The sequence below is a fragment of the Ambystoma mexicanum genome, chromosome 5p (assembly GCF_040938575.1).
Source record: "Ambystoma mexicanum isolate Mex_15411 chromosome 5p, UKY_AmexF1_1, whole genome shotgun sequence".
Taxonomy (NCBI): domain Eukaryota; kingdom Metazoa; phylum Chordata; class Amphibia; order Caudata; family Ambystomatidae; genus Ambystoma; species Ambystoma mexicanum.
The window spans coordinates 151,960,885-151,985,261 of NC_090930.1; the positions used below are offsets into that span (position 1 = coordinate 151,960,885).

The following is a 24,377-nucleotide window of genomic DNA, read 5'->3' on the forward strand; positions in this document are numbered from 1 at the left end:
AAACACTGGAAAACTCTTGATAAGCATCCATTTGGAGCAATCCCACAATTACGTCCAATAAGTGTTTTAAAAAGAAAAGGTGGATACATTGAGATCTCTTTGTATTAAGGGATGTCTGAAATGCTGGTAGGATTGTATCCTGTTAACAGCAGATATTTAAATACATGCAGCATGAAGTGGATCTTGGACTCACTACTTTCTATTCATGGTTTCCACATGTGTGATCCCCTATGCTCGACACTACTGTGAACTTATGCACTTGCTGCGTCTCCTCTGTATATGCTAATTGCCCCCACCTGAAGCTTCTGTCCCCACATATTACAAAGTGAGGTGGTAGGTTTATCTTGGCAGGAGGATTAACAATGAAAACCTGTAGGATAACCCCTTTAACATGAAGGCAGACCTTGTCTCCTCCAGATTCAGTACTGCATAATCGTCCATCAATATTGGAGCCCATATAACATACATACAAGAAAGAGGAGAGCACGATTGACCAGGTTATGGTCATATTCTAAATTTAAGATGTTCTGGTTGGAGGTGTTGGCTAGGGTGGACCGAATACTATCTGTAACAATGCTGTGGAGTCTATCTAGAGCGTCCAAAGCAGATTACAATGTGCGTTAGTGGTGGTAAAGCGGCTAGTGGTAAGGCAAAGTAAAGCCTGATGAAAACCAAAGTGGAGGACTGCCAGCAAGTGATGACAAACCAATCCACGAGCTACAAGATCTTCCAAAAATCCCAGGGACTCCTGGATGTTCACGAGTCACTGCAGTCCACGTTTAATGAACTTTATGTATAAATGGTATTAAAGTGATTATATGTGACTACAGCTGTGTTAGGTGAGTTTTGTATATAATAGATTGAAGAGCATATTTTAAGGGGTTAATGGGCTAAGATTTACATCTGATTTTTCCCCATTAGTGAATCTAAGAAGGCCTGATGTGCGTCTTCTTGTGGGATGCACCGCTATCCCAAATAAGCCTATAACATTCAACCTGGGGTGATGGCACACACTGAGTGTAGATTTTCTTTTTTTAATTGTGGTAGTGGACAAGAGGGGACCAAGGGACACAGTTGGTCTCCTACTATTATAAGTAAAAGCACACAACTGTGCAGTTATTTTAATCATATAACTTATGACTATGAACAATGATAACAAAAGTTATTCTACAACCTGTTTATGGAGTCATCCAATTTACACTCTGCATACGATTTGCAACCAACCCAATTGCAGAAAATACTGAAGATGGGGTCTGCTTGAAAGAACATTGCGAGAGGCATATCAACAAAAGATGTTCCATTGTGGATACACAGATGAAGGTGGCTTTTCTTCAATAGGCAAAAACCAAAGATAAAATATTCTGAATCAAACAGTAGATGGCAACTTCTGGACGGCACGTGAAACATAAAAAACCTGTACAGTAAAAATCATGCAATGGTAGCATTTTTAAGCTAACTGACCTTTTGGTAAGCAGATCTGCGTCGGTAGTGATGCGGGCTTAGCCGCCTACGTTGATGAACAGGACTTCCTCCATTGCTGCTGCTACTGCTGCTGCCACTATTACTGGATGTGCCAACATCTTCAGCAACATCTGCAACTTGGGCGCCAGTTTGTCTCATGACCACAAAGTTAACTCTGGCCTCACTGGACTGCAAAAGAAAATAACCAAAGATCACATACTTGACATCACAACAGAACCTCTAAATCAGGGGTCTGCAACCTTTGGTTTGCTAGATGTTTTGGACTAAAACTTTCATTAGCCCAAGCCATAAAAAAGTCAATGGTGGTGGATCATGGGAGTCATAGTCCAAAATACATGACAAAGGCAGGTTGCAAACCCTAGCTCTAAAATCGACTTCCCTTTTTTTGCCCCATTACTCAGCGCTATGAGTACAGTCGCCTATTTCTCTAAATAGGGTTTTTAAGCTGTTGCTGAAAGTTCTAAAGGTGCCTTTCCAAAAGAAACAAAGTTGTAATTTCACAAGATGCCTTCTCATATCAAATACAATCTATTGCCAAAATATAAAGTAAGTTTCTTTATCCAGCACTGTGTTATATAGAACACTTTACTTGCCCCTTTCTTGGCTATATCATACATCATATTTTGGATGACAAAATGACAGATATGTTTAAAAAAGTGTGGATACCAAAATAATCTGGATGCTAGTGTGCTGGTAAGTAGAGCAGAGGTCGAGGGTCCATACATTTGTCTCGGCTTCCTGGTTCACCGACATCCAGAAAACAGACTTGGTTATCAAGCCTATTTTGCCATCAGCAATATGGATTTTACAAAGGTGCTGAATAACAAAGTTTCTACTCTATTTGGTAGTGCGCAAATCTAGTACATTTTGCAAAGTAATTGTTAAAGTGTGATAAATATCAAGATGGGTTTGCAGCTGTGATATAAGGTTATAATGAAAATATTGTATGACATCAAGATTTCCAATATGATACATTACTCACCATAAGAGATGCATTACTTACCGTAATAGCATTTCTGATGATACTATCTGATTGGATTCACATGCTGTCCATATAGTCCGACATCTAGTGGTAACCGTGGAGTATTGCATCTGGTCTTTCGAAGGATCGAAAGGGGATGTCGACATGGGTGTGGCTGTAACACTATCCATAACGTGCAGTGTACCCAAAATCCCTCACACGTCGAGGTCCCTCCGATTGTGTTTTTTCTGCCGTGAGGGAGCCTTATGACTATCGCGAGTACAGAAAGAGAGAAGTAGTAGTAAGAGGTCTATGTTCCTTCCATCCAAGCAGGGAGGAAGGGTGGGCGAATGTAAATCTAAGCAGATACAATCATCAGAAATGCTATTATGGTAAGTAATGCATGTCTTCTGATGCTTGTGTCTTCTGATGCTTGTGAATCTGCTTAGAATCGCATGCTGTGCATAGACTAGCGATCAGTACCCAGAGTTGGTGGTGGGATGTGAGGAGGAACAGTAGTGAAAAGGTGTCTCAGTACTGCTTGTCCCACCTGAGAATCAGACCTAGAAAGAGTGTCCAGGCAATAGTGTTTTTTAAAGGTGTGTACAGAACTCCAGGTTGCCGCTTTGTAAATGGACTTGAGAGGAACATTTGCAATGAATGCTATGGAAGCCCCAGTGTCCAGAGTCGAGTGTGCTCTAGGCTTGAAGAGCAGATCTTTTGGCAGGAGTGTAATGCAATTGACAATCCACCTCGAGATGGCTGATTTTGAGACAGGGTCCCCTTCTCTACCAGCCGCCAATGAAACGAAAAACTGGTTTGTTTTCCTTAGTGGTTTAGTCCTTTCCAGATGGTACATGACCGCCCTGCGCACAGTGTGTGTAGGCTTCTCTCAGCCACGTTAGTGGAGTTCTGGAAGAATGTGGGTAGTTCTATTGACTGGTTCACATGAAACCTAGAAATAAATGTGGGCGCAAACCGTGGGTGAGTGCGCAGAACCACCTTATCTCTGAATTTTAACGAAGGGTCTAGGATTGAAAGGGACAAGTTACTTACCTGTAACTGTTGTTCTCCAGCATGGGTTCACATGCTCATGAATTCCCCATCGTCAGGCTGGGAATCCTTGGTAAAGAAAAAAAATCAGTTTAGTTTCTGAACTGTCTTTCTACTAATAACCAATCACTGGTCTCTGGGTCATACTGCCCTCAGCCAATGACTGCCCTCTACCCAAGTCCCTCCTCTGGCAGCCATCTTCAGATTTGGTAGCACGTAAAGTGGCAGTAGGACCAAGAGAAGAGCCGCAGAGGGGTAGGCGGGAGGGTTCGCATGTGAATCCATGCCAGACCCATGCTGGAGAAAAACAGTTACAGGTAAGTAACTTGTTCCTTCTCTAGCATGGGGTCTGGCATGGATTCACATGCTCATGAATATAAGAATACATAGCAGTACACACATGCACAACCACGGGAGGTGGCAACAGGCTCAACATTAAGCATTACATAAACTCAACATTAAGCAACTCTTACCTCCTCACCAGGCCCACCTTCAGGCGAACAGGTTGCGCAGCACTGCTTGGCCGACTCTAGACTCCTCCCTGGAATCCTGGTCGACGCAGTAGAATCTCGTGAAGGTGTGCGTCGACCTCCGCGTAGCAGCCCTGCAGATGTCCAGCAGGGGCACACCAGACAAGAACGCCGTAGTAGCAGCGATCGCTCTGGTCAAATAGGCTCTCGGATGGCCGGGAAACTGTCGGTTGGCCAACCAATGACAGTGCATGATGCAGCTGGAGAGCCATCTGGAAATGGAAGCCTTCGAGAGAGCCTTCCCTTGATTCACAGGTCCAAAGTTCACAAATAGCTGTGATGTCTTCCGAAAACTCTTCGTTCAGTCCACGTAGAACTTAAGCGCTCTAGCTACATCCAGCGAGTGCAAAGTCCTCTCGGCCGACGACGAAGGCAACGGAAAGAAAACTGGCAACATCAAGGGCTCGTTAAGATGGAAGTCCGACGGCACCTTGGGCATGAAAGAGGGGTGCGCCCTCAGCACCACCCTTGTATCGTGAAAAGTCAAGTATGGAGGCTTGCAGGATAGGGCCTGAATCTCTCCCACTCGTCGTGCGGAAGTGATGGCCACAAGGAATGCTGTCTTCCACGACAGGAACTTCAACGGAGCCGAATGCAAAGGCTCGAATGGCGGTCCCATAAGCCTGGTCAGCACCACGTTGAGCTCCCACGCCGGGGCTGGAGCCTTCACCGGTGGGAACGATCGGAACAGTCCCTTCATAAATTCCTTCACCAGTCGATGAGACCATAAGGACGGCCATCCTGTAGTTCTGGTGTATTGGGAGATCGCTGCCAGGTGTATCTTGATAGAAGCGTGAGCTAGTCCAGCCTTGGCCAGCGACAGTAGGTATGGTAGCACCTGAGGCCGTAATACGCAGAGGGTTAATCTTCTGTGCATGGCACCAGACAGAGAACCTCTTCCACTTATGTCCATAGCACTGGAGGACGCCCTGGCCTTTGCAAGAACCTCTCTGCAGTCTGCTGGAATATCGTACCCTCCAAACTCTAGTGCTGCAGGAGCCAGGCCTGCAAGTTCAGCGACTCCGGGTCGTGATGAAGAATGGCACCTCCTTCTCTGGAGAGAAGATCCGCGTCCGTCGGCAGCTTGACTGGTGGGGACGTTGACAAGTCCAGAAGGTCTGGGTACCAGATCTGTCTCGGCCACGCCGGTGCGACGAGGATCATCCTGCACCGGGACCTCTTGAGTTGGTTGATGAGATGGAGCAGCAACGGCAACAGAGGGAACGCGTACAGGAACAGGCTGTCCCAGGGGGACGAGAAAGCATCGCCCATGCTCCTCGGCTGGGGAAAACCTGCTGGCGAACCTCTGGCACAGAGTTAGTCGCTGTCGCGAACAGGTCGATCTGGGGTTTGCCCCAACGTCCGAAGAGCCGATCCACCTGATCCTGGCATAGTTCCCAATCATGGCACGAGCGTAGCTCCCTGCTGAGTGAGTCGGCAATGGTGTTTTTTTTATTCCTGCCAGGTGGAAGGGAACCAGAAACATCCCCTGGGCGACGGCCCAGTGCCACAGATCCTGGGCCTCCTTGGACAGGGCTGGGGATCTGGTGCCTCCCTGCTTCCGGATGTAGAACATTGTGGTGGTGTTGTCGGTGAAAATCCTCACCACCTTGCCCTTGAGGGACGGGAGGAACGATCTGAGCACCTAGAACACGGCCCGGAGCTCCAGGATGTTGATGTGAAGAGACTTCTCCTCCGTGGAGATCCCCGTGTGAGCACCCCATCCCTCCAGGGAGGCATCCGTCGTCAGCGTCTCCTGATACGCCGGGGTCTGAAAGTCCGTGCCTGTCGTGAGATGCGCACGGGTGCCCCACCACTGAATCACCCGACGGAAGACCTCGTTGAGTGGGATCCTATCGAAGCTACCCGCCCCCTGCATCCAGTGGGCGTCGAGGAACTCTTGTAGCGGACGCATCCTAAGTCTGCAAAGGCGCACTAGGTAGATGGATGAGGACATCATCCCGAGGAGGGACTTGATGGACCTCACCCTGGCCATGTCCGTGATTAGCAGGCGCTGCACCTTGCCCAAAATATCCTTCGTCCTCTCCTCCGACGGAGACGCCAATCGCTCCACTGTGTCAAGCTTCACTCCCAGAAACAGTGCCACCTGCTACGGAACCAGGTGGGATTTGGGGTAGTTGATGGCGAATCCCAGCTCCGTGAGTTGGCGGACAGTCCTCGCTGTGCGCTCGACGGCGAGTTCTCTTGTCCTTGCACGGATGAGCCAGTCGTCTAGGTAGGGGTAGATGTGGATCCCCTGCAGGTGCAGCCGCGCCGCCACTTGTGCTAGGCACTTGGTAAACACCCTGGGTGCCGACTTCAATCCGAACGGCAGAGCTCTGAATTGGTAGTGCCGTCCCTGGACTACAAATCTGAGGAACTTTCGGTGTCCTTTTAGAATGGGGATGTGGAAGTAAGCATCCCCCATGTCCAACGACGATAGGAAGTCTCCCTCCCCCAGCTGTCCCAGCACGTGCTGGAGGGTGACCATCCTGAACTTCTGTGCCTTGATGAACTTGTTTAGCCGACGTAGGTCCAGGATGGGGCGCCAACCACCTGTCTGACGAGGAAATATCTTGAGTATACTCCGGAGCCCTGGAGCCTCTTGGGGACGAGCTCGATGGCACCTTACTTGAGCATCGCCCTTATCTCCAACAGCAGTTGGAGGGACGTGATTCTCCTTCCTGGCCACGGAAGGAATGTGGGGACACTTCAGGCATTCTAGCGAGTGCCCGCGGGCCAGGGTATCCAGCACCCAACGGTCGGTGGAGATGGACTCCCACACGCTGACTAACTTTGTCAGTCGCCCTCCCACCGGGGTGCTTCGGTGGGGGCCCGACGCTACGGCCGGTTCAGTCTTGTTTGGAAGTGGCCTTGCCGCCTTGGCCTCCTTGACGACGGTGGCGAGATCCTCCTTGTTTGCCGCAACCTCTGTAGGCCTCCTGGGATGAGGAGCGGGCCGCCTGGCGGTACGTAGAGGAGCCACCGCTGGATCCCTTGGAGGCCCCTTGTCTGCCTCCGGTGCTCCGAAAGGGCCGTCGTCGTTGTAGGACACCCAGGGCTCGGGCCGTCTCGGTCGGTCTTAATGGCCTGGAGCGACTCATCTACCACCTTTCCAAACAGGTTGTTGCCGTCGAACGGCATGTCCAATACCCTGGTCTGAACGTCCTGACGGAAGTCTGTCGCCTTGAGCCATCCTCGTTGTCGAAGGCAAACACCGTTGCCTAACTAGCGAAATCCGGCGTCGGCAATGTCCGTTGCCACCGTTATGGCCTGGTCCGACGCCACCTCACCTTCCTGCAGAATCTCTAGGACCTCCGCCCTCTTGTCGTCTGGTAGGAAGTCCAGCAGGGGAGCTATCTTGTACCAAAGCTCCCTGTCGTAACGGGCGACAAACGCTAAGGCGTTGGCCGCCTCAATTGTCGTCGCTGCCGATGAGATGACCCATCGCCCCATGGCGTCCAATTTCTTTCCCTCGCCGTCCGGTGGGCAAGTAGAGGTTAAAGCTGCCGCACCCGCCGCTTTCTTCTTGGCCGCTGCTGAGATGACCAAATCCAGCTTAAGCTGGCGCCTGAGGCACAAGGGGGCGGCGTCGGGGACCCAGTACTTCTTCTCGTACCGGTCCCTCTTGGCGGGCGTCATGGAAGGGTTCTCCAGGACGGCAAGTCCCTCGTCCCAGATATCGTCGAGTAACGGTACCGCAAGGACCGTCTTTCTCTTGGCCTCCCACTGTTGGTATAGGAAGCCTTCCTTCTTCTGTTCTTCCGGGCAGAGCTGGAAGAGCTCGGATGCCCTGGCGATCATGGCGTGGAAAGAGCCAATTTCGTCGGGAGGAGAAGCCCGAAGGGGTGGTGATGGAAGGTCTGTCCCGTCGTCACCACCGTCGTCATCCGTCCCCGTCGCTGTAGCCGTCGCTGTGTCATCTCGGGGGTTCGGCGAGGGGGGATAAAGGCTCCACAGGCCTTGTGGGCACGAAGTGTCGGGGCGGGGTGGACTCTTCTCCGCTTGTTCGGAGGGTTTCCAGACGGTCCTGGTTCTGGATCCTCCACCGGGGTTCGTGGTAATCTAGTCCTTATCTCGGTGCAAAAGGATTGTTTTGCCAACAAAATGGCCACCAAGCTGTCCTGAGGCTCGGGCAATGGCTGCGACGGGCGGGATGGCTGCTCCTCCATTGGGCCTTCGTCGTCGCCCTCGTCGCTTTCTTCGATCACATCAGCAGGATCTCTCCCGTGGGATCGTACCTCCTCGAACCTCTCGTTGAGGCCCTTCACGGCTTCCACCAGCTTCTCCTCAGAGGCTGAATCCGTGTCCGTAATGGCCACCGGGCCCCCCCTCTTTTTCCACCGGGGTCTTCACGGGGGTCTTGTCGATGGGCTGGAAAGAGGATTCCCTCTGCGTTGGCAGGGAAACTCTGGGCCCCCGAGGTCGCCTCCAATGGAGTAGTCTCCACCAGCTTCGCCAGGGCCGCTGCGACTCCCTCGATAGAGGCCTTCGCCGGTTGGATCAAGGCCCTCACCACCTTCGGTGCCTCCTGAGCCTTCACCTTTTGGGGAGGGTCACCGCCTCGCTCCCCCTCGGCTCCCTTCGAGATCGACCGGGGCCTCTCCAGAAGCTTACCCGGGTTCTCAGATTTCCTCTTCCCTGAACCAGACGTTGGCTCGTGGTTGATGGTGCCGGGGAAGGCGCACCCTGCCTGGCAGCAGAAGACCGCTCAGACCTTTACTTCTTCTCACCTGCTGGGCCCTTCTCCAGCCAGCTGGCGAGGCGGGTACGACAATCCCTCATGGTCCGTTCCGATAGGTTCTTGCAGAACGCACAGTCCTTCTCCATGTGCGTCTTGTCCTCATGAAGGCAGTAGAGACATCTCGAAGGCTCGTCCTCCTTGAAAACATTCTGTAACCTGCATCCAGGGCAGTTCCTGAACAGCTTGGATCCGGGCATCAAGCTTCCCTTGTCCTGGGCCATGTCAAAGGTAGGCCTCAGATCTTCTGGAATCCTCCAAGAAGCGCAACTCGATGAAAACTTCACACTTGAGGAGTGTAGAAAATTCCGAAACGGGTCCCCGTTGATCGGAAGTAGAACGGTGGAGCTCGAGCCTCGATTTAACCGAAAAATGAGAAAATCTCTTTGAAAAAAGCGCGAAAAAGCAGTAAATGCTTGTGAGCTATAGCACGAGGACTCCCAACACTTGAACATGCAGTAAAAATCTGATTATTGAAGTGACTGTCACTAGGAAGGCGGCCTTGTAAGTGATTGCTTTGAGGAGTGCCTTGTGCACAGGTTCAAAAGGAGACCCCCCATAAGTCTGGTTAATACCACATTTAGGTCCCATCCAGGAGCTGGGTTAGAAATAGGGGGATGAATTCTTTGAATCCCTTCCATGAAAGCTTTCATAACTGGGACCTTCCAGCAAGACACCTTTTGCTGGGATGTGGTATAGGCTGAAAGTACAGCTAAGTGGACCTTCAGGGAATTAAAAACTAGACCCGAGTCTAGTAGATGAGTCGGGTATAATACAATAGGAGTAGGAGAGCAGGCAATGGGATTGATGCTCATGGAGCATCAATCCCATTGACCAGATGACGAAGCGTTTCCATTTATTGGAGTAGCAATGTCTGGTGTTAGGCTTTGTTGCTTCTGCAAGTATATCCATGCATCTCTGAGGAAGTTGGAGGTGCCCGAACTGTATCATCTCAAGAGTCAGGCTGCTAAATTAAGAGTTTGCGGGCATTGATGAAGTGTTTTCCCCTTGTCCTGAGATAGCATGTTGTATGGGCAAGGTAGTTTCATCGGAGGAGAGAGAGACATCTCCATCAGATGGGAGAACCAGGGTTGGCGTGCCCACATTGGGGCCACCAATAGCATGGCGACTGGTTCCTGGTGCATCTTGTGCACAATACTGTTGAGTAGGGGAGTCAGTGGGAAAAGCGTACACAAATTTCCCTGACCATGTTATCCAGAGACCGTTCCCCTTGAATCGGTTTTGAGGGTACCTGGAGGCGTAATCTGGGCATTGCGAGTTCTCCAGAGTTGCAAACAGTCATCTCTGGGAAGCTCCATTCTGCGAAAACGTTGGAGACAATGTCTTCGTGCAGTCGCCATTTGTACTCCAAGGGCAATGGGAAGTCTCTGCTGAGCATGTCTGCCAGAAGATGGAGTTCCCCTGGAACGTGTTGAGACAATAGAAACATCTTATGTTTGAGAGCCCATTTCCAAATGTTCGGTGACCGTCTGGACAGCCCTGGACAGTGAGTGCCCTCTTGCTTGTTCAGGTAGTACAAGGCCGTGGTGCTGTCCGTGAACATCAGTACTATTTTTCCATGTAACTGTCTGAAAGGCCTTCAGTGCTCTGAATACCGCTAACCGCTCCAACAGGTTTATGTGGTTGGAAGCTACTACTGTGCGCTGTCAGTTGAAGGAGGTGAGCCTCCCCACCCCGTGAGAGATGTGTCAGTCGTGAGAGTAGCTTCCACTGCTGGGCTGGTGAAGGTTTTCCCCTTCAAGAGGTTTTCCCTCGACCACCACTGCCGAGAGAGAACTAGGGCTGCCGAACCATTGTCCGCTGGCCTGACACCACTGGCTGTTGAGCCACTCTTGCATGGGGCACATGCGCAAACGTGCGTGAGGAACCAGGTAAATGCAGGATGCCATCATCCTCAACAGTCGCATGGACTTGCATACCGGCACCTCTCGATTGGCTACATACTACAGGATCTGAAATACCATGTTTCAAACCCTCTCGTAGGAGGGTAAAACAGGGCCCCCAGAAACTGTTGGACTTGGCTGGGGTCGAAGCTAGATTTCTTCTCGTTTATGGAGAATCTCAGATTGAATATGAGGTCTATCGTCTTTTGAGTGTTTGACAGGCATGTTGCGTAGGAGTCCCCCGTTACGAGCCAGTCGTCGATAAACGGATGGATTGCCTGCGCAGGTGAGCTGCTAAAACTACCAGTACCTTTGAAAATACCCTTGGGGCTGAAGCAATGCCGAAGGGAAGCACCTTGAACTGATCGTATCTGTCCTCCATCATGAACCTTAGGTATTTCTTGTGTGCCGGCAACATTGAAATAAGAAAGAAAGTATGCATCTTTCATGTCCAATCTTGCCATGTAATCCCCCTGCATTAGTAGAGAAATTACTTTTAGCAGCGTTACCATACAAAACTTTTGGGGCTCGACAAATTTGTTCGCTGGGCGCAAGTCTAACACAGGACGCATGGTGAGATCCTTTTTGGGTACAAGGAAGTACACTGAATAAATACCCCCGTTTACTTGAAGAACAGGGACGACTTCGATTGCGCCCTTTTCCTGCAGGATCGTCAGGTGTTCTAGTGTTCGGTGCCTGGACTTTGGAGGTCTGAATCAACGTGGCCAGCTGAACTAGATGCAATAACCATGGGTGACTGTTTTGAGCACCCACTGGTCTGTGGTAAACCCAGATTTGAGAGTAATTTCTGACTGGAGGCTGTGGAGCCTGTGGGGTGGCATTGCGACCCCTTACTTTCCAACGGCGCTGTCTGGGTGGATATGTATTCGAGGCAGCAGACCCTTGTCCTGAGGACCAATTGTTACCCGTGCCATATTGGTTATGTGGGGAACAAGAATAGAACTGTCCGCGAAAGGAGCGGCAACAACTTCCCCCCTCTGTTGAAAGGGCCTTTGAGTGATCGGATTCAAAGATTTCAAAGTCTCGTGTTCTTTCCTGGCAGTTTCCAGTGCCTCATCAACAGCCTTGCCAAACAAGTTGGAGTGTTCCACCGGTTTGTTCATTAGCGACGCTTGTGTCTCTGGTTTGAACCCTGAGTTCTTTAGCCAGGCCCAGCGTTTCAAAAGGGTACCCTGGGCTAAGGTTCTTGCTGCTGTCTCAGCAGCATCTAAGGTGTTTTTGAGGATGTTATGGTTTACTTGCTTACCCTCAGAGACAATTGTAAGCAGGCGAGAACGCACTGGTTCGAGGCCCTCCAGCAGCAGGTTCCATTGGAGATCAGAATAGCTGGCCAACAGTGTGGTGTATGCCGCTACAGTAGTGATTCTCTTTCCAAGAGAATACCCTTTTTTACATTACTTAACCCCTGCCCTTTTCCTTGGCGTTGCGATCACAACCGAATCCTGGGTGGCATGACCCCCAATATAGAGGGGGGTCAGAAGGGGAGGGACGAAAAAGTTTTTCCACCCGCGGGTTCACAGCCCTGGTTTGTGAAGGTGTTAATAGGTAACCATCGCCTTTTGATGGAGTTAAGTAAAGGGATAGCCTGGCTGGCAGGAGGCTTCCCGTTGTTAGAAATGGGAGGGTGGATATTTTTTACTCCCTCAATGAATGCCTTAATGACTGGGATTTTTCACCAGGACACTTTACTTTGAGAGAGAAGTGGTGTACATGGATAGAGCCGCTAGGTGAACTGAGTTAAATACTAGGTGAACATTGAGTCTAGTAAGTGAAGCATGTAATGAAGAATGTGTGAGGAGTACATTCTACTGGGTTTATTTGTTTTGACTGGCACCATAATACAAATCTTTTTCACAGTAACAGTGTTTAGAGTATGGTTTACGTGCCTCCTTCAGGATTTCCATACACCTTTTAGGTAGGTTTAAATGACCAAACTCTGACTTCAAGAGCAAAGCTGCCAAGTTCATAGATTGAGGTTGAGGGTCTAAGGTATGCTGCTCCCCCCCCCCCCCCCCCGTGCTGTGTGAGCATGTTGAAGGGGCACAGGAGTTTGATTGGGTCACACATCGGCAGTTTGCACAGATGTGGATACCAAGGTTGGCTCGCCCACATAGGAGCAACTAGGATTAATGTTCCTTGTGCATTTTGTTCACCACTTTGCTCATCAGAGGAGTTGGGGGGGGGGGGGGGGGGAGTGTAGGCACATTTCCCTGACCAGTTCATCCACAGGCCATTCCCCTTGGAGTGGTGTTGGGGAAACCTGGATGCGAAGTCTGGGCATTGCGTGTTTTGTCTTGTTGCGAACAAGTCTAGAGTGAGGTACTCTGCGTGGAGATCCTGTCTACAATATATTTGTCAAGTTGCCACTCATGCTCTTCTGGTAGAGGATCTCTGCTTAGTGAGTCTGCTAGAGAATTGAGTTCCCCTGCAGCATGTTGCGATGTTAGGAACATGCCCCGCTTGAGTGCCCACGTCCAGATTTTTTTGTGCTAGCCTGTACAGAATTGGAGTGTGTGTGTCCCCCGCCTGCTTGTTTATGTAAAATATAGCAGTGGAACTGACTGAGTATTTGTACTGTCTGATGTGACAGGTGTGCTTCGAAGGCTTGTAGAGCCTTGAGCACTGCTAGAAGTTCCAGTAGGATGATGTGATTCTGGGCTGTGGTCAGAGTCCACAGACCATGCGCTGTGTGATGAAGGTAATGGGCTCCACACCCGGTGAGTGATGCGCCTGTTCTGACAACCACTTGCACTGAAGGGTTGTAAAAGTGTTTCCCCTTTAACAGGTTCTCCTTTATCCACCAGCGCAGAGCTAGTACGAGGGTTGGCGAAACGACCGCTAGATCGTCTCACTGAAAACTTTCCTGAGACCACTGTTTCGCCAACCACTCTTGCATTGGGCGCATGCGCAATCATGCATGTGGGACCAGGTAAATGCACGATGCCATGATCCAGAGCAAGCGCATTGCTTTGCATACGGTTATCTGGCGACCGGCTAGATACTGAGGTATTTGCAGCAGTTTGTTTTGTACTCTTTCGTTTGACGAAAAGACTAGACCCTCTTCTGTTTTTATGATAACTCTGAGGAACTGTTTGGTCTTGTTTGGTAAGCGGCTTGATTTTTTCTTGTGGATTGAGAAACCCAATTGAAAAAGTAGATTGATTGTTCTTTGGGTATTTTGCTTGCAAATGTGGGGTTCTTCCCAGTGATCAGCCAGTCGTCCAGGTAAGGGTAGACTGGGAATTGACTTCCTGCGTAGATGTGCTGACACTACCGCCAGTACCCTGGTGAAAACATTTCGAGCGGAGGCTATGCCGTAGGGTAGCACTTTGAATTGATAGTGCTGGTTCGCTATGTTGAAATGCAAGTAACTTCTGTGCGCTGGGAACATTGAAATGTGACAGTATGCATCTTTCAGATCCGAGGTTGGCATGTAGTCCCCCTGCTTCAGCAGTGGGACTACTTCCTGTTGCGTTGTCATGCAGAATTTTTGTGGCTCGACCTAGGTGTTTGCAGGGCACAGGTCTAAGACAGGGCGCATCGTAAGGTCCTTCTTTGGCACAAGGAAGTACATTCAATAAATACCCTTGTTTACCTGGTTCGCCGGGACGATTTCTACGGCGTCCTTCAGGAGCAGCGCTTTCACCTCTTCCAAGAGGATACGTTGTTCTTCCTGGGAGGTGTTCCTTTGCCTTGATGGGTGGTTGGCTGGTTGTTTTATCAGTTCTATGCAATAACCGCCTGCCACGGTGGAAAGTATCCACTTGTCCGAGGTGATTCCCTCCAATGCGTGGGAAAACTATGAAATGCGACCTCCTACTGGAGTGGCATGGGAGGCAACGTGTAGTGGGTGCTAATTGCTTGGGGAGGGAGTTGAGCCGCCTCTGGAAGAGGAGGATCTGCCCCTACTTCGAGACTTTCTTTGGCCTCTTTGAAACCCCTGTTGAGAGGACTGTCCCTGTGACTAACCCCAGGATGAGCTTTGGCCACCTCGATTATAATTTGCAGCTCGTTGAGTTTTGCCCTCTGCAACGGTGCAAATAATAGTCCCCTCTTTGCCTGGACGGTTTGTTGGCAAGCTGTCCTAATGATTCGAGGGTGTCATTCATCCTTTGCGCTCTTCAGAGGTTCTTCCACCGCTTTGCCAAACAAAGCACTGGGTTCGATGAGCATGTTAAGGAGTGTTGCCTGGGTTTTAAGCTTGAAGCCTGACTGTCGTAGACACGTGTGCTGTTTAATCAACATGCCCTCTGCAATGATTCTTCCTGCATTGTCCGCTGCATCTAAGTTGTTCTTGAGTATGCCGTTTGCTTCTCTGCAATAGAGAGTGACAGCTGTGTCTTGAGGGGCTCTGGGACCTATAATATTTGTTCAGCAATGTCATCACACTTGTGACAGTTGTATCTAGCTAATAGATTTGTTTAATTAGCAGTCCTAGTTTGGTAAGCTGCAGAAGAGGCTACCTTTCTCCCAAAAGTGCAAATCTTTTTACTCTCCTTATCAGGAGGGGCTTCGGAAGAGGCCAGAGGGCTTCCCACTCTCAGAAGTTCCAACTAAAGAGTCAGGTTTTAACTGTCCCCTGATGTATAGGGCATGGTAGGGGGCTGGCCTGAATACTTTCTCAATGCGCAGGTTGACTGCCCGTGTTAAATTAGGAGTAAGCAGAGAGGGTTGGATGAGTCTCTGTACTGACTGCAGCAGGGGGATACAATGGGTTGCAGATTTCTTATCCCTTAGTATGTCTTCAACAAAGACTTTATCAACTTGTGTCTCTTGTGTGTCAATCTTGAAACGCTCAGACGCCTTTAGGAGTAGGTCGTTATATTGTATTTGGTTATCCACTGGTGAGTCTGTCAACGGTGGGTCTGAATGATCTGGTGACTGGATGATGTAGACATCGTCGTCATCAAAATATTGGCCGACATCATCCATGTCCCCTTGGTCATCTGTGTCAGTAAGTTCCAGGATCCTGGGACCCTTGCATGGTGTAACAATAAGCATGCTGCCCCAAGTCCTGCTGCGAGGTGGTAGCTTGAGTGAAGTCTGTGTGTGCTCTTTTGGCGGGAGGCTGGGTCACTGCTACCCCGCTTTGAGTAGTTACTAGCCCGCTGTGTGGAGCACCCTGAAGGTTTTGCAGAACCTTGGGGTGGTCATCAAAGATATGAGCGAGATAGGACATTCGCCTTATGACCACGTCAATTTGTTCGGCTGTCCATAGTGATGAACTTGGAATTACAGGGGGGACAAAGCGAGGAGGGGTTTGGCTCTGGTGCAGGGCTTCTTTTATGGAGATAGCCACCAAAATAGTGCCCTCTCCCTGGGTCATAGCTCAGGGCAGGGTCCACTATACTCCCCGCTGACCAGTCCTATTCGATATCGGCACAGGCCTGGCGGGATTACTTTGAACAAAAGTTTGCCCTCCCGCATACATTTGACAAAATTGAATTTAAATGGACCCGTTTGGCCCCTGCTTCCTTTGCACCTTGGAATATATCGAGTATAGTGAACACGATATCTTCCCTTAAATACTCGTAGGCAGCAGGCCCAGATGGGATCCCCGCGTGTGTTCTCAAACGGCACCCAGCTATGTGGGCTTGCATCTTGAAAGAACTGTTTGACGGCATGTTGACAACTTCATTTACTCCTCCATCATGGCTAAATTCCATTATTGTGCCAATTTATAAAAAAGGTGCAAGATCACAACCTTGCAATTTCCGTCCTATAGCACTGATTGATACCGCTGCGAAAGTGTTTGCCATCTTGCTGTTGGGGGAATTGCAAGCGTGTATTGAGGAGCGAAAAATTTTGTCAAAATATCAGATTGGGTTCCGTGCAAGGATGGGCACGCCCCTAAATGCCACAATTATGGCACATCTTCTAGCTAAGCACAAAATCAAGGACTCAGGACCGTTATACATAGCTTCCATATATCTCACCTCCGCCTTTGATTGTGTTATCCGTGAATTGTTGTGGAAAAAAATGGCTGCCATGAACATACCATTATACATTATACAACTTTTATCAAAACTCCACACTAACACCTTCTACTTGGTTAGAGTGAGCAACGAAGGTGCAACTACACATCCAATAAAGATCAACACTGGCATTAAGCAGGGATGTAATCTGGCTGCTACGCTGTTTAATCTTTACCTTTGCGGAATTAATGATATATGGAACCAACAAATTTCGTATCCACCAAGGTTGGGACATCTTAAAATTCAATGGCTGGCCTTTGCGGATTACATTGTATTATTTGATCGTACGCCTAAAGGCATGCAAATTAAATTAGACCTATTTTCATCATACTGTCTTACGCACAATCTAAAATGCAATGTGGAAAAATCCAACATAGTAGTATTCAGGAACTTTAAGAGGAAGAACATCACCCGTGATTGGAGAATTGACAATTTCCCACTAACTATAGTTCCTCAGATTCGCTATTTGGGATACACTATAACTGACTCGCAGTCTATGGCAATGTGGATGTTTTAAATAAAAAAGCTGCTCCCCTCTCCACACAAATGCGGATCGTTTATCTAAAGTTCTGCAAATTTTCTTTGCTTCCTTTACTTCAATTTTACATCTTAAAAGTAGAGTCCATCATTCTTTTTGCCATAGACATGTGTATAGTAAACATTAACAGCTATCTCGACCAACTTCAAGGTTGTATGTGGAAGAGGGCGCTGAGGTTGGCCAAATCTATACCCAATATTGTGATAAGGCAGGAACTTGGTATCACTGCCCTCTCTGCACGTAGAAACTGGCGTATGTTGGCTAACTTTGCTAGGATGTTATATCCTCCTGTAAATTGTCTATGTGAAGATTTGGGTAAAATAATGATCGCAAATGAAAGATCTTCCCTCACGATTTACTATGCGAAAATGCTTGCTCTTCTTAACGAAATTGAACTTACACCAGCTGATTTGCAATATAGATCAGATTATGTCAAACATCGGATTGTTGAGAATGACTGGTGTAGAACGGTAACTGGCATGGCGACACTTAAGGGCTACAAAGAGGCAGCTCGTTTTTGCTCATCTAGACGGCCGCATAAACCTTACATAATTCAATTTCCCTGTAGCAAAGCCAGGGATATCTATTTTCGCTTTAAATTGAATCAATTTCATACTTTGGAGCGTATATATACCTGGAACCCGCACTGGAAACAACTTGCGGGGTTAGGGTGTAGATTGTGTAAGGATGGTGCGACCCTGGAAACCTTGAAGCACATGGTTATATTCTGTCCATACTTTGAGTCACCACGCATATTAACAATTACACCTTACTGTGTATCAACTGATGCATCAAGGGAATGGCTATGGCTTGACTGTATGTGGGGGACTCGAACAAGTTTTATTCTAGCCCTATGTCGACTTTTAAAGTCTATAGACAATGAACTAGAGAAGTTATTCCAAATGAAAAATGGGCAAGCGCAGTGTTAATGATATTAGCACTGTAATTGCATATCATCTGTTTATCTTGGGAAACTTTGAAATCAATGCAGCTTTTATGTAACCTTACATCTTTTACCAGCTCTCTAAGTCTATGCATGAATTTTTGTCTTAGTACAAATTGATATGAATGTTTGTTGTATTAAGATCTAACAATAATATGGAAATATAAGGATCTTTAACGATGCATAACTAATGAATTGCTTATACATGTTAGAAATAGATTAAAAATGAACTTTAATAGACCCAACCAATGGGCTATAGCAAATGGAAAACTTAAATAGAAAAAAGTGTTTTAAATCTTCAATAAGAAGAAAATATATTCTAATATATTTTAAACAAATGTTGTAAAAGTTTGTTGATCGAACTAATAAAACAACGGTTTGAATAAAAAAAAAATAGCCCCCGAAATAGTGCCTTCTCGCTGGGTCCTCGAAGACTTAAGGTTTTTCGACACCCGGCTTTTTAATAGTATCCGGGAAGGGTTATTTGATCAGCTCACTCATGTTCGAGCTTGGCGTAGTCTTTGAGAAGGCCTATGACGCGCCTTTCGGCGGTCGACATGAATGGGGGCTGTTGAAGCGTCTTTCGACGCCCGGTCATGAGCATGTGAGGATTTCGTGGCTTTCGACACAGTGTCACAAACGGACTTGCTCGTCTGTTTCAGGGCATGCCATGTGGTGATCGTGAACGCGATTGCCCAGAGGATAGGGAAATCTCGGACCTCACCCTTGACGCCGTGTGTGGCTTTCCGGTCGGCGGAGTGGTCGACTTTCGGCCGTGGGAGATGTGCTCTGTGTGGTGTGACTTGCTCGTGGTAGTGCCACCGGTTTTGTGTCGATCCCGTAGCAGAACCGCCGGGCTGCCTGTTGGGGTCGGGAGCTGCACGTGGGAATCCGATGGATTCCCATCGCCCTCGGCGTCAATGTAGAAGTTGTTGCTGCCTTCGCTGGAGGCTCCCTCGACGTCCATGGCGGCCTCGGCCTGCATGGCGTGGTGTGCCCGGCGTTTGCATTTTCGGTACTTGAGTGTTTTGTGCCTCAAAGTTTGCACGACCTGCACTTATCTTTGGCTTGATCTCTGAGGAGACAGATTTCACACCCGGTGCAAGTCTTTCCAGGGGAATTTTCTATTACAAGAGGGGCACAACTTAAAGGGTGTATTCTCCATTATGTATGGGGAAGGCAGCCTGGCGAAATAAGTGGGTGGAAAGGGGAATATGCATTCTCATAAGGAGACTAAAGAATGAACCTCCCCCCACTCTCCCTACTGTGAGGGGGTGAGGCCCGTTGAGGCTTTCTGAGCCGTGAGAAAGGGTCGTCTAGACAAGTTGTTGTAGTCATAGACGGTAGTAATTCATCCTTGAAGCCGTCACTGAATATCTCACGATAGACTGATATCGTAAGGACAGAAAGAAATACTAAGTTGAACTTTTCTAAGAAATGGCGATAGCCAAGAAGGAAATCTATATGCGTCTGGCTATGATGGTGGAAATAAACAATCTGAGGGACCTCAAGACTTTAAGCTCCATGGGTACAGTAGATGTCACACTAGGGATCGTATTACTAGCACGCCCCGTTGACGTCCCTTTTCGAGTTTCGAAAATAAAAACTAATACACTGCAGCTTCCACTAGATGTCAGCCTATACATAGCATGTGATCTAAGCAGATTCCACAAGCCTCAGAAATATATATATATTTCCTCACTAAAAGACCATAGCCAAGGTGGCGTTAAGTTGCGCAGATTTAATGCAACAAAATACTTGAAATTCAATAAATGTCAGACGTCGTGACTAGCTCAACTCGGCACGCACCCGTTTATGTCCCCCATAATGCCCTTTTGTATGTCATTGTGAATCCCTTCTCTTATATGTATGTGCTCATGGGCTTTACAACAGTCCCCCGGCCCACACCTGGACAGATTTCTAGACGCTAGCTTGCGCCGCATCTGAATGGGACTGTGAATGTTGGCTTGCCCACACCCAGATGGAATTCTAAACATTGGCTCGAGCCGCATCCAGATAGAGTTGTGGGGGTCAACTGGCGCCACACTGGGACAGAACTGCAAATGCTAGCATGCCAAAGGTCAGGTAACCCACTAACCAATATAAGCTCAAACTCTGCCTACTTATCTCACTCAAAAAACTCACACAACCATCTCTCGCACAACAAGCCGCACACACTTCACAACACTGCAACAACACATAAGCCGGACCAACAGCACACGCGGCCTGTCACCGATCCAACACCCCCGCACCAAAGCTCTGCATCTGGTGTATACCGAGTTGAAGCTGCCAAAAGAACACCACTCCTCTCACTATCCTACTCCCTCTTCACCTTACTAACGCACCCCACCCCACCCCACCTTATTTACAGATCCGCCAGAGCGCCTGGGGACCAATTCCGTTGGCGACGGTGCGCGGTACAATTACCTTTAGCATTTAACAGGAATACGCAAGTTAAGCTGGCCAGGACTTCCCACATCTGCTGAATTTCAACGGTTTTGTTGCTTAAAATCTGTGTAATTTAACTGCACCTTAACTAAGGTTTTTTTCTTAAAATTTCAAGGGATTTGTTACATCAGTTTTTTTACGACCCACGCTCTTTGGCCGCTTCCACTGTAAATGTTCCCCCAATAGTTTATTTTAGATCCACTAGGTGGCCACAGCCATACATGTCTTTCGGCCCAACAGTGGGGGCCTTTGCAGCCCTGGCCAGTGAGCACTGCCTTCTTGCTCACTGGTCAGCGCTAGTGCACCCCATGACATGTAGCTCCAATAAGTTACCCCACACCTCACTGTAGCTGTAAAATTTCCCTTTTTTGTATTAATCTCATTTCTGCAACTCAAATATTTCGAAAATATTTGCGTTTTTTTTTTACGTGCCACACTTTCACCCAAAATAACCCTGAATATGGAAAAGACAACCCCCGACTATGGAAAATGTTCTAGCTCTGAACTTGGTCCCCAGTAATCCCCAGCCCCCCACCCGCTCCCCTAACTCTGCAATTTCTTATGTCGTCCTCTTTCCCCCACCCCACCTCTATCCTGATGTGATTTCACCCTTGACCCTCTTCTAAAGGAGCTTTTTTCCACTTAGCGTTTTTGAATATTTGTGAAAATTCAAAAATTTTGAACATTTCTTGCATCTAATAGAAAAGAAATTGTGACTTTTCAATTCTGAAAAGCCACTCTCCAGAGGGGGATACCCAGTCTCCGTCAAATTCAACCTCACCATCCAAGCCTGGATGGCGCAACACGAACTATGTCTGAATGACGATAAAACGGAGCTCCTCATTGTGGGCAGCCTACTTAGGCTAAAGAACCTACCACCAGCCTACAAATCCTTTGACAGTGATGGCAATTACTTCTTTGGCAACTGTAATGTTAATACTTTAGGTGTGTAGCTGGACTCGTGATTATCCATAACCAGACGAGTGGACGCCATCACATTGGCATCACCCTATACTGCCAAACGTACTACTTCTTGCAGACCCTTCTTAACCACAGACAATTGCATTACACTTCCCAGAGCACTAATTCTCTCCAGGATTGATTATTGCAACTCCCTCTTTGCCGGTTCCACTTCTAAAAACACAAACAAACTTCAGACAGTACAGAATAGCGCAGTTAGAGCTGCCCTCAACATCCCGAAAAAAGACCACATATCCTAAATCAGAAGAAACATCCACTGGCTATCTGTGTGAGATCGAATCAAATTTAAAATATTTTCCCTAACACACAAATGCCTGCCCAACACGGCTGAGCTATACCTGACAAAACAAATCTCCAAAGTCCAATCCACGAGACCAACCTGTTCGTCATATGCAGGTCACTTAGCTACACAGATTCAAACAACAAAAAGCAGGATGTTGCAGCTTCCTGGTTATTGCAGCCAAATAATGGAAGGCCATGCTCCGGGAGCTAAGATTAGACCCATCTCTCTGGTCCTTCCGTCGAAGCCTCAGAACCTGGCTCTTTAGCCAAGACGCCCAATAAATTATTACACTCCTGGAAAATTGAGAGCGAAACGGTTTTCTAATATAATGCAGTGTCCCATAAATGTGACCACCGATTAACCCACGCATGCAAGGAATGTACTGTTGAACTGTTTAACCTATGTATGTAACCCGACTAAGAATGCAATGTAACCAATTTCTTAAGTATAAGCGCCCAGATGCCTGAGCCAATGTAACCGATTTCATAAGTTCAAACACCTAGATGCCCGAGGGTTAGGTGTGCTCTATAAATGTAAATATAAATAAATATTTTGAAAACGACTGGACGCAATAACCCCAGACCCCACCGGAAAGCGAAGCAACACTTCGTACCTGGTCCAATTTCAGCCAGCGGTTTTGGTTGTGAGCTGGAGCAAAATTTCAACTTTCTCTATGGTAAAATGTAATTGGAGAAGGCCGAAACAGCATTTTTTTACTTTAACAAATTTTATTTTGGATCTTGCCCAAAATTTCTAGTCTGGGGGAGCCGTGAAACTTTGTTTGCAAAATGTCAGCGAAGTCCGCCATTCGAGTCAAATGTTATTAGCTATTAATTTTTCAGGTTTCCTATGTATCTCGATACTATAGTACAGCAAATAATATATATTCTATATGCAGTTATTACACATTACGGTTTCCATTTGTGTCTCCATTGAAAGAATATTTTTCAAAAACCACCAAAACCTTTAGACCAGTCTAGAGTCACCACTGAATTTGTCCTTTAAAGATTCATGCCAAACTGTCAAAGGGGAACTTTGCAAAAGCAGTAAGTGAAACGGGAAGGTGGCGGTCCTACCCCAAACTTGGATCATTTGTATTAAATTAGATTATTGGTTATTGCCTGTTCCAACTTGAAATCCATTTTTGGTTTGGTGTCTATTAGTCCAGTGGCTTATAGAACAAGGTGCCAAATGATGCATGGTAAATGTTATGCTCACCACAACACCTGCCACCACTGGATTCCTAAAATTATTTCCCCCTCATCTGCTGAATAAATGCGGTCAAGTAAAAAATACTCATTGAGCATTGAAAGTATCATATGTGTGCCCTAAATTGATAGAGAATCACCCCACAACAAACAGCCTTGGATCTGTTATGGTGACTCATTGAAGTGTATAATGTCACAGCAAGAGGGACGAATGAACAGTCATCTTCTCATGGAATCACTTAAATCTATTTAGGTACATATTTTTTCAGATTAGTCAGCTATTGACGAACATCTTAAGCAGCAACAGAAGGTCATCCTGGAAGGAAGCTGGGAAAACACTAGTCAGAAAAGCAGCCTGCAAATGCCAGTGTGACTGGAGACAAAATGTATTTTACACTTCAATGTAATAGTTTTAATGACTTACCTGAATGATCTGGGCAGCAATCTCTGGTGTGCCCTGCCTCAGGTCTTGCCCATTGATGGAAAGGACTTTATCATTGCATCGTAGTTTGCCATCTTTTGCAGCCAAGCCTCCATCCAACAAGTCGAGAACAAAAATGCCTGCCTCCTCGGTTTTTCGAATCAACTTAATGCCCAGAGGTTCACCTCTGTCTCTTTTCATTAGAGTTACATGGAAGACTTTGCAGGAGCTTGGAGCGCTGCTACAGTCAGGCTTGGGTGTTTTGATGGAAAACCCTTTCTCCTGCAGAACTGTGATGCGCAGCACAGAACTTGGATGGCGGAGCAGGGAAATGGCATGGATGTGAGTGACATTGCTGATGTTCATACCATTCACCTAGTAAAAATAAAAAAGGAACATTAAAAAAAATCTTTGTAGCTAGTGTTGACAGTGCTTTTGTAGTCTGTAAAGAAAGCACAGTAAGTAGTTAGCAGGCATTTGTATACTGTAACAGTTGCCATTTGTATGGGCTCTTGAGCAGGTGGCAGCATGGCATGTGTGGGGTACCATAAGGATAATTGCCATAACGGATTGGCCTAAGGACGGCTCACCAAACGAAGGATTGGTGTGTGGGTGTGTAATACTGTAGAGCAGATGGGCAATTCATTTTGTTTTTGCAGATGTGTGCTATGAGTGAGTTTCCAGTGCAATACCATTAGGTTGAACCACATGTAATTTTCTGCAAGACTTGAAACATCATGCACAGGGATTTCTTAGGAAATCTGCAGCAAGTGATGCCACGGATGGGTTTTGGCAAGTTGAGATGAGCTGGTATATCATCCACGTTTAGGGCTGTAGAAAAGAGCCTGGAAGTTTCGTATTTCAAGTGATCCTTAGCTATGGCAAACA

At 47.7% G+C, this 24,377-nt stretch overlaps 1 protein-coding gene across 4 annotated transcripts in view; it reads right to left on the bottom strand.

The window, feature by feature from the left end:
- LOC138480808 (ligand of Numb protein X 2-like) overlaps positions 1–24,377 on the bottom strand; it is a 1,017,991-nt gene that overhangs the window by 245,164 nt on the left and 748,450 nt on the right. For all 4 annotated transcript variants that reach the window (XM_069612553.1, XM_069612555.1, XM_069612554.1 and 1 more), the window contains exons 5-6: positions 23,493–23,864; positions 1,462–1,650 (exon numbers count right to left, since the gene is read on the bottom strand). In XM_069612553.1, coding sequence (XP_069468654.1) covers positions 1,462–1,650; positions 23,493–23,864 — 561 coding nt within the window. The remainder of the gene's footprint in view (positions 1–1,461; positions 1,651–23,492; positions 23,865–24,377) is intronic.